General features: G+C 38.8%; 1 protein-coding gene across 13 annotated transcripts in view; it reads left to right on the top strand.

Annotated features, from left to right (window-relative positions):
• The window catches only part of APC (APC regulator of WNT signaling pathway), a 149,520-nt gene extending 141,764 nt beyond the window's left edge, over positions 1 to 7,756 (top strand). For all 13 annotated transcript variants that reach the window (XM_043595387.1, XM_043595418.1, XM_043595451.1 and 10 more), the window contains one exon: positions 161 to 7,756. In XM_043595387.1, coding sequence (XP_043451322.1) covers positions 161 to 6,740 — 6,580 coding nt within the window. In that variant the 3' untranslated portion in view covers positions 6,741 to 7,756. The remainder of the gene's footprint in view (positions 1 to 160) is intronic.
• Positions 7,757 to 10,706: the final 2,950 nt, after the last annotated feature.

Genomic DNA, 10,706 nt, shown 5'->3' on the forward strand with positions numbered 1-10,706 from the left:
AATGCTTGAAATTTGTAGTATAATTTGGTGCAGTTTTATTGTGCCTATTAATCAGTTTTAGTAGTTATCTTTAGATTTAAATTTGTTTTCTAACCTTTTATTTATTGTTATAATAAGCAGATTTTTACCTTAATTTTGGGATCTCTTCTTTTTATTTCAGGCAAATCCTAAGAGAGAACAACTGCCTGCAAACCTTATTACAACACTTGAAATCTCACAGTTTGACAATAGTCAGTAATGCATGTGGAACCTTGTGGAATCTCTCAGCAAGAAATCCTAAAGACCAGGAAGCATTATGGGACATGGGGGCAGTCAGCATGCTCAAGAACCTCATTCATTCAAAGCACAAAATGATTGCTATGGGAAGCGCTGCAGCTTTAAGGAATCTCATGGCAAATAGACCTGCAAAGTATAAGGATGCCAATATAATGTCTCCTGGTTCAAGCTTGCCATCTCTTCATGTCAGGAAACAAAAAGCCCTAGAAGCAGAATTAGATGCTCAGCATTTATCAGAAACTTTTGACAATATTGACAATTTAAGTCCCAAGGCATCTCATCGTAGTAAGCAACGACACAAGCCAAATCTTTATGGTGACTATGTTTTTGACACCAATCGACATGATGATAATAGATCAGACAATTTTAATACTGGAAACATGACTGTCCTTTCACCATATTTAAATACTACAGTGTTGCCCAGCTCCTCTTCATCAAGAGGAAGTTTAGACAGTTCTCGTTCTGAAAAAGATAGAAGTTTGGAGAGAGAACGAGGAATTAGCCTAGGCAACTACCACCCAGCAACAGAAAATCCAGGCACTTCTTCAAAACGAGGTTTGCAGATTTCCACCACTGCAGCCCAGATTGCCAAAGTCATGGAAGAAGTATCAGCCATTCACACCTCCCAGGAAGACAGAAGTTCTGGGTCTACCGGCGAGTTACATTGTGGGACAGATGAGAGGAATGCACTAAGAAGAAGCTCCACTGCCCACACACATGCAAACACTTACAACTTCACTAAGTCAGAAAATTCAAATAGGACATGTCCTATGCCTTATGCCAAATTGGAATATAAGAGATCTTCAAATGATAGTTTAAATAGTGTCAGTAGTAGTGATGGTTATGGTAAAAGAGGTCAGATGAAGCCTTCCATTGAATCCTATTCTGAAGATGATGAAAGTAAATTTTGCAGCTATGGTCAGTATCCAGCTGACCTAGCCCATAAAATACACAGCGCAAATCATATGGATGATAATGATGGAGAACTAGATACACCAATAAATTATAGTCTTAAATATTCAGATGAGCAGTTGAACTCCGGAAGGCAAAGCCCTTCACAGAATGAAAGATGGGCAAGACCCAAACATATAATAGAAGATGAAATAAAACAGAGTGAGCAAAGACAATCAAGAAGTCAAAGCACAACTTACCCCGTATATACTGAGAGCACTGATGATAAACATCTCAAGTTTCAGCCACATTTTGGACAGCAGGAATGTGTTTCCCCATATAGGTCAAGAGGAGCCAATGGTTCAGAAACAAATCGAGTAAGTTCCAATCATGGAATTAATCAAAATGTAAACCAGTCTTTGTGTCAGGAAGATGACTATGAAGATGATAAGCCAACCAACTATAGTGAACGTTACTCCGAGGAAGAGCAGCATGAAGAAGAAGAGAGACCAACAAATTATAGCATAAAGTATAATGAAGAGAAACATCATGTGGATCAACCTATCGATTATAGTTTAAAATATGCCACAGACATTCCTGCCTCACAGAAACCACCATTTTCATTCTCAAAGAGTTCATCTGGACAAAGCACTAAAACTGAACATATCTCTTCAAGCAGTGAGAATACATCCACACCTTCATCTAATGCCAAGAGGCAGAATCAGCACCATCCAAGTTCCACACAAAGCAGAAATGGTCAGACCCCAAAAGCCACCTCCTGCAAAGTTCCCTCTATCAACCAAGAAACAATACAGACTTACTGTGTAGAGGATACCCCAATATGTTTCTCACGTTGCAGTTCACTATCATCTTTGTCATCGGCCGAAGATGAAATAGGATGTGATCAGACAACACAGGAAACAGATTCTGCTAATACTCTACAAATAGCAGAAATAAAAGAAAACAGTGGGACTAGATCAACAGAAGAGTCTGTGAGTGAAGTTCCAACAGTGTCACAGCACATTAGAACCAAATCCAGCAGACTTCAGGCTTCTGGTTTATCTGCAGAATCGACCAGGCATAAAGCTGTTGAATTTTCTTCAGGGGCTAAATCTCCATCAAAAAGTGGTGCTCAGACACCTAAAAGTCCACCAGAACACTACGTTCAGGAGACTCCACTCATGTTTAGCAGATGCACTTCTGTCAGTTCACTTGATAGTTTTGAGAGTCGTTCGATTGCCAGCTCCGTTCAGAGTGAACCCTGCAGTGGAATGGTAAGTGGCATTATAAGCCCCAGTGACCTTCCAGATAGCCCTGGACAAACCATGCCACCAAGCAGAAGTAAAACCCCTCCTCCTCCTCCTCCTCAGACAGTTCAGAGTAAGCGAGAGGTACCTAAAAACAAAGCCCCTACTGCGGAAAAGAGAGAGAGTGGACCGAAGCAAGCTGCTGTAAATGCTGCAGTACAGAGAGTCCAGGTGCTTCCGGATGCTGATACTCTCTTACATTTTGCCACAGAAAGTACTCCAGATGGATTTTCTTGTTCATCTAGCCTGAGTGCTCTGAGCCTCGATGAGCCATTTATACAGAAAGATGTGGAATTAAGAATAATGCCTCCAGTTCAGGAAAATGACAATGGGAATGAAACCGAATCTGAGCAGCCTGAAGAAGCAAATGAAAGCCAGGTAAAAGAAGCAGAAAAACCTACTGATTCTGAAAAAGATCTGTTAGATGACTCAGATGATGATGATATTGAAATATTAGAAGAATGTATTATTTCTGCCATGCCAACAAAATCTTCACGTAAAGCCAAAAAACCAGCCCAGACTGCTCCAAAATTACCTCCACCTGTGGCAAGGAAACCAAGTCAACTCCCTGTGTATAAACTTCTTCCATCACAAAACAGGTTACAGGCACAAAAACATGTTAGTTTTACACCAGGAGATGATATGCCACGGGTGTATTGTGTAGAAGGGACACCTATAAACTTTTCCACAGCTACATCTTTAAGTGATCTAACAATAGAATCTCCTCCAAATGAGTTAGCTGCTGGAGAAGGGGTTAGAGCAGGAGCACAGTCCGGTGAATTTGAAAAACGAGATACCATTCCTACAGAAGGCAGAAGTACAGATGAGGCTCAAAGAGTAAAAACCTCATCTGCAACTATATCTGAACTGGATGACAATAAAACAGAAGAAGGTGATATTCTTGCAGAATGCATTAACTCTGCTATGCCCAAAGGAAAAAGTCACAAGCCTTTCCGTGTGAAGAAGATAATGGACCAGGTCCAACAAGCATCTATGTCTTCATCTGGAGCTAACAAAAATCAGTTAGATGGTAAGAAAAAGAAACCTACTTCACCAGTAAAACCTATACCACAAAATACTGAATATAGGACACGTGTAAGAAAAAACACAGACTCAAAAAATAATTTAAATGCTGAAAGAACTTTCTCAGACAACAAAGATTCAAAGAAACAGAACTTGAAAAATAATTCCAAGGACTTCAATGATAAGCTACCAAATAATGAAGATCGAGTCAGAGGAAGTTTTACTTTTGATTCACCTCATCATTACACTCCCATTGAAGGAACTCCATACTGTTTTTCACGAAATGATTCTTTGAGTTCTCTAGATTTTGATGATGATGATGTTGACCTTTCTAGAGAAAAGGCTGAATTAAGAAAGGGGAAAGAAAATAAAGAATCAGAAGCTAAAGTTACCAGCCACACAGAACTAACCTCTAGCCAACAATCAGCTAATAAGACACAAGCTGTTACAAAACATCCAATAAATCGAGGTCAGTCTAAACCCATGCTGCAGAAGCAATCCACTTTTCCACAGTCATCCAAAGACATACCAGACAGGGGAGCAGCAACTGATGAGAAATTACAAAATTTTGCTATTGAAAATACTCCGGTGTGCTTTTCTCGAAATTCCTCTTTAAGTTCTCTTAGTGACATTGATCAAGAAAACAACAATAACAAAGAAGGTGAACCTGTCAAAGAGACAGAGCCCCCTGACTCACAGGGAGAACCCAGTAAACCTCAGGCATCAGGTTATGCTCCTAAATCATTTCATGTTGAAGATACCCCTGTTTGTTTCTCACGAAATAGTTCTCTCAGTTCTCTTAGTATTGATTCTGAAGATGACCTGTTGCAGGAATGTATAAGTTCTGCAATGCCAAAAAAGAAAAAGCCTTCAAGACTCAAGGGTGATAATGAAAAGCATAGTCCCAGAAATATGAGTGGCATATTGGCAGAAGATTTGACACTTGATTTGAAAGATATACAGAGACCAGATTCAGAACATGGTTTATCCCCGGATTCAGAAAATTTTGATTGGAAAGCTATTCAGGAAGGTGCAAATTCCATAGTAAGTAGTTTACATCAAGCTGCTGCTGCTGCATGTTTATCTAGACAGGCATCATCTGACTCAGACTCCATCCTTTCACTGAAATCAGGGATCTCCCTAGGATCACCATTTCATCTTACACCTGATCAAGAGGAAAAACCCTTTACAAGTAATAAGGGCCCACGAATTCTAAAACCTGGGGAGAAGAGTACATTGGAAACTAAAAAGATAGAATCTGAAAATAAAGGAATCAAAGGAGGAAAAAAAGTTTATAGAAGTTTAATTACCGGAAAAGTTCGTTCTAATTCAGAAATTTCAAGCCAAATGAAACAGCCTCTTCAAACAAACATGCCTTCAATCTCTCGGGGCAGGACAATGATTCATATTCCAGGAGTTCGAAATAGCTCTTCAAGTACAAGTCCAGTTTCTAAAAAAGGCCCACCCCTTAAGACTCCAGCCTCCAAAAGCCCTAGTGAAGGTCAGCCAGCCACCACTTCTCCTAGAGGAACCAAGCCATCTGTGAAGTCAGAATTAAGCCCTGTTACCAGGCAGACATCCCAACCAGCTGGAGCAAATAAAGGGTCTTCTAGATCAGGATCTAGAGATTCCACTCCTTCAAGACCTGCCCAACAACCATTAAGTAGACCTATGCAGTCTCCGGGGCGGAACTCAATTTCTCCTGGTCGAAATGGAATAAGCCCTCCTAATAAATTATCCCAGTTGCCAAGGACTTCATCCCCTAGTACTGCTTCAACTAAGTCCTCAGGTTCTGGGAAGATGTCATACACATCTCCAGGCAGACAGATGAGCCAGCAGAACCTTACCAAGCAAACGGGTTTATCCAAGAATGGCAGCAGTATCCCAAGAAGTGAGTCTGCCTCCAAAGGACTAAATCAGATGAATAATGGGAATGGATCCAATAAAAAGGTAGAACTTTCTAGAATGTCCTCAACTAAATCAAGTGGAAGTGAATCTGATAGGTCAGAGAGACCCGTATTAGTACGCCAGTCAACTTTCATCAAAGAAGCTCCAAGCCCAACCCTAAGGAGAAAATTGGAGGAATCTGCTTCATTTGAATCTCTTTCTCCATCTTCTAGACCAGATTCTCCCACTAGGTCCCAGGCACAGACTCCAGTTTTAAGTCCTTCCCTTCCTGATATGTCTCTGTCCACACATTCATCTGTTCAGTCTGGTGGATGGCGAAAACTCCCACCTAATCTCAGTCCCACCATAGAGTATAATGATGGAAGACCAGCAAAGCGCCATGATATAGCACGCTCCCATTCTGAAAGTCCTTCTAGACTTCCAATTAATAGGTCAGGAACCTGGAAACGTGAGCACAGCAAACATTCATCATCCCTTCCACGAGTAAGCACTTGGAGAAGAACTGGAAGTTCATCCTCAATTCTTTCTGCTTCATCAGAATCCAGTGAAAAAGCAAAAAGTGAAGATGAAAAACATGTGAACTCTATTTCAGGAACCAAACAAACTAAAGAAAACCAAGTATCCACAAAAGGAACATGGAGAAAAATAAAAGAAAATGAGATTTCTCCCACAAATAGTACCTCTCAGACCACTTCCTCAGGTGCTGTAAATGGTGCTGAATCAAAGACTCTGATTTATCAAATGGCACCTGCTGTTTCTAAAACAGAGGATGTTTGGGTGAGAATTGAGGACTGTCCCATCAACAACCCTAGATCCGGAAGATCCCCAACAGGAAATACTCCCCCCGTGATTGACACTGTTTCAGAAAAGGGAAATCCAAATGCTAAAGATTCAAAAGATAATCAGGGAAAACAAAATGTGGGTAATGGCAGTGCTCCCATACGCACCATGGGTTTGGAAAACCGCCTGAACTCCTTTATTCAGGTAGATGTCCCAGACCAGAAAGGAACTGAGGCTAAACCGGGACAAAGTAACCCTGTCCCTGTGTCAGAGACTAATGAAAGTTCCATAGCTGAGCGTACTCCTTTCAGTTCTAGCAGTTCAAGCAAGCACAGTTCACCTAGCGGGACTGTTGCTGCCAGAGTGACTCCGTTTAACTACAATCCAAGCCCTAGGAAAAGCAGCGCAGATAGCACTTCAGCTCGGCCATCTCAGATCCCGACACCAGTGAACAACAACACGAAGAAACGAGATTCAAAAACTGACAGCACAGAATCCAGTGGAACTCAAAGTCCTAAGCGCCATTCTGGGTCTTACCTTGTAACATCTGTTTAAAAGAGCTGGAATGATGAAACTAAGAAAATTATGTGTTAATTACAACTGCTATGTAGAAATCTTGTTTCAGATGAAACTTTAAAAGACTGAAAAATTTTGTAAATAGGTTTGATTGTTAGAGAGTTTTTGTTCTGGAAGCCATATTTGATAGTATACTTTGTCTTCACTGGTCATATTTTGGGAGGCACTCTTGATAGTTAGGAAAAAAATGGTAAAGCCAAGTATATTTGTACAGTATGTTTTACATGTATTTAAGTAGCATCCCACCCCATCATACTTTAATTATTGCTTGTCTTAAAATAACACTACAGATAGAGGATATGATATATTGCTGTTCTCAATCATTTCTAGATTATAAACTGACTAAACTTACATCAGGGAGAAATTGGTATTTATGCAAAAAACCATTCTGTTTTAGTCCTTGTGAATCCATCTAACATTATAATTAATCATGTGGCTGTGAAATTCACAGTAATATGGTTCCCGATGAACAAGTTTACCCAGCCTGCTTTGCTTTACTGCATGAGTGAAACTGATGGTTCAATTTCAGAAGTAATGATTAACAGTTCTGTGGTCAAATTATGTGCATATAGATAGCTACAGTGTAACAATTTACACTATTTTGTGCTCAAAACAAACAAAAAAATCAAAAAATCTGTGTAACTGTAAAACATTGAATGAAACTATTTTACCTGAACTAGATTTTATCTGAAAGTAGGTAGAATTTTGCTATGCTGTAACTTGTTGTATATTCTGGTATTTGAGGTGAGATGGCTGCTCTTTTATTAATGAGACATGAATCGTGTCTCAACAGAAACTAAATGAACATTTCAGAATAAATTATTGCTGTATGTAAACTGTTACTGAAATTGGTATTTGTTTGAAGGGTCTTATTTCATGTTTGTATTAATAATTGTTAAAAAGGCCTCTTTTAAAAGCTTATATAAATTTTTTCTTCAAATTCTATGCATTAAGAGTAAAATTCCTCTTACTGTAATAAAAACAATTGAAGCTAACTGTTGACATTTAACCATTCCATGCATTGGCACTTAACCATTCCTGAAACTTATTATTCTTATATGAGATTAGCTTAGCACTCCTGGTGTTTAATATTTTTTCTTACTCCACTGGGGTTGATTTAAAACAGATTCATGGAATAGCAATGTGCACTACCTAGCACAGGACTGGACGTTGAACATAATAGGCCCACATAGAGTATTTCTTTTTTAATAGTCTCTTTACTTGAAAATTTTATTGATTATTCTTAGGTATAAGTAGTCTCTTCCATGCCTGTCTTGCAGTGTAACTGTCTTGTCCCTTCATCTACCCTCTGTTGCTACTGGGTCTGGAATGAACACCTTTTATCACCCTATATGTTGGGGCAAAATTCCAGCAGCTGATTGTAATCAGCATTTTGCCATGCTCAGAAAATGCAAATCACACGGAACTTCAAAGGTTTAACACCACTATGAGATTCAAAAGACAATTCAAAAACCTCTGCCTGTTAAGGAATACTGTTTCTGGTGGGTAGAGTTATGGGGTACATGTGCCATTGCCCCCTTCTCCACAGAGCAGAGAGAGCCTCCTTCATGAAGGAAGATAACTAATACACATATTAACATATTTTATCTTCCCAGAATTTGTCCTGAATGATCAGAGGGTGAAAATGATAAATGCTCACATACTGAATAAATGAAAATTTACTTTTAGTGATAAAATTCATGCATTCTGCTTTGGGGGAAGAGAAAAGATATTTAGGTACAGTGGGGATACTGGGAAAAGTGGTTGAGAAGGAGTAAGCACATCTGCTTGATGCCCCTGAAATCACATGTGGTTATGTACCCCTTACATGTGTTTATCAATGCCAGTAAATCCTCTAAAGCCCATACTCTTTCCACTGTACCACTTTGCAAACACTTCAATTTACTGATCTTTGGAATATATCTACATTTAAATTTTTGTCATTTTATCTAAATGAATCGATCGTTTGTGAATAATAATAATAGTTGATGTATTTTTCAAAGGCTGCCTTCTCCAACAGGGATACGCACATACAGGTCATATTTCCTTGCTCTTTTAGTCCTGATTTTCTATTTTTCTGAACTACTGCATGCCAGTTTTTATGAGCACTTCAAGTACTTTTATGGAAAGAGATGGGATGTAGATCGATTAGAATAAAATTGCCTTTTTCAAGGAAGAAAAATTAAAAAAAAAAACTATCAATGCTGGGAACAAAAAAAAAAAAAAAAAAAAAAAAAAAAAAGATGTCTTCCACCTGCCAGAAAGCTCAGGAAGTACTGTAAGGAACACCTACTGTCAGATGGTCCTGTCAATCGACATTGCCTGTGGAGGAAAAAGTTGCTATATGAGGCTCTTCAGTTTGAACCAAAGCTCTGAATTAGGAAAGGGGCAACCTTCAATTCTACTTCTAGAAGTTTGCAGTGTGCTGCCATAACTGATAGCAGGCCAGATGGCCCCAGTATATGCTTGTTGAAAATGGTAACAGCGCAGTGTAGAGAATAAGAGTTATGATACCTGTTGAGAGAAGCAGGGGGCAGTGCCCCATCTAGCTTCCCACTGCAGCAAACAACTCCCAAGGCGGTGGGTTTCAAACTGGACTGCATCTGAGTCACCAGAAGTGCTTATTAAGACTCAGCAGAGCCACACCCCGAAATGGCTCATTCTGAACAGGGCCCAAGAATTTGCGATTCTAAGAAGGGGTCAGGTGTTGCTTGATGCTGCTGGTCTGGGAACCATACTTTGAGATCAAGTGACTAAGTAACGATAAAGCTCCTTGAGTGATTGCCTTCAGTTCTAGCTATTCCTCTCAACCGGACCTTTTAATCTGACAAAGTATTCCAACAAATAAACTTTCCCCTGCTTTAAGCATGAATGCTAAGCTATAAAATCTGATATAGCCCGTCCATCTCCACTCCCAATAATAGACAAATTTAGCAGACATGAATTAATTCTAAACACAATAACTATTTCTGAGAAATTGGCTTATGTTCCCTTTGGAACAAAGTTATTGAAAAGGCAAATTTCAGCAAGTACATAATTTGGATTTGCAGTAAGATTGGGACAGACTATGAAAAGGGAACTTTGAAGTTAAGGACAATTATTTTAGATGAAAAGATAATGTGCCTGACTTGCTAATATACTGTGGGAGTGATTAACAGCCAATTAACTGTGGCAAATTGCTATTGGAGAATAAAATTTCCAAATTACCTGAGTACTAAATGGGGCGTTAATGAGAGGGAAATAATGAAATGAAGGGTAAGCCCAAAAGAAACAAATAGCAATGTAAGTAAAAAAAAGTTTTCCCATAAAATATGGGTTGTGTTACCCGAGGTTAAGGCAAGGGATGAGGCTTTTGCTGAGGATGGGAGCCAGCTGCCCTATTATCTGAATTCAGGTTATCACTTAGTGTTTTTGTATCTAAAATACGAAAAGAACAGAGTGCCAGAAATGCAAAAGGTAAGTTGCCAAGAGCTGAAGAATATTTGAGTAGTCATATTATTAAAATTTACCAAATAATTTTTCAAAAGTATCTGAAATAGAGAATATAAATTATTTTTTAACGTCTAATTCCCTCATACTATGTTGACTTTAAAATACTACTTTGTAGTGTTAAAAAAGTATGGACTTTAACTCCTGTACAGACCACATCATTTTCCTGCCATTCTCCTAACTCTGTCCTGTGGTCTATAAAATTATATTCTGGTTTTTGTTAGACCATTGATGCTTCTTTCAACCTGTATGTTCTACATGTATTGTATTGTTCTTGGTGCTAAATACACTTTCTTTCCTCTGATATTCAGGATAACTCTTTCTCTACATTTGTGACTATTCACTTATTTTAAGTTATGTGATTGTTACTTTTTTTAATTAAAAATACTCATCATGGTGTATACTAGTGAAGGTGACCATTGAATATAAAGCAACATTAGTGAAAAGTAACTATTG

The sequence above is a fragment of the Prionailurus bengalensis genome, chromosome A1 (assembly GCF_016509475.1).
Source record: "Prionailurus bengalensis isolate Pbe53 chromosome A1, Fcat_Pben_1.1_paternal_pri, whole genome shotgun sequence".
Taxonomy (NCBI): Eukaryota; Metazoa; Chordata; class Mammalia; order Carnivora; family Felidae; genus Prionailurus; species Prionailurus bengalensis.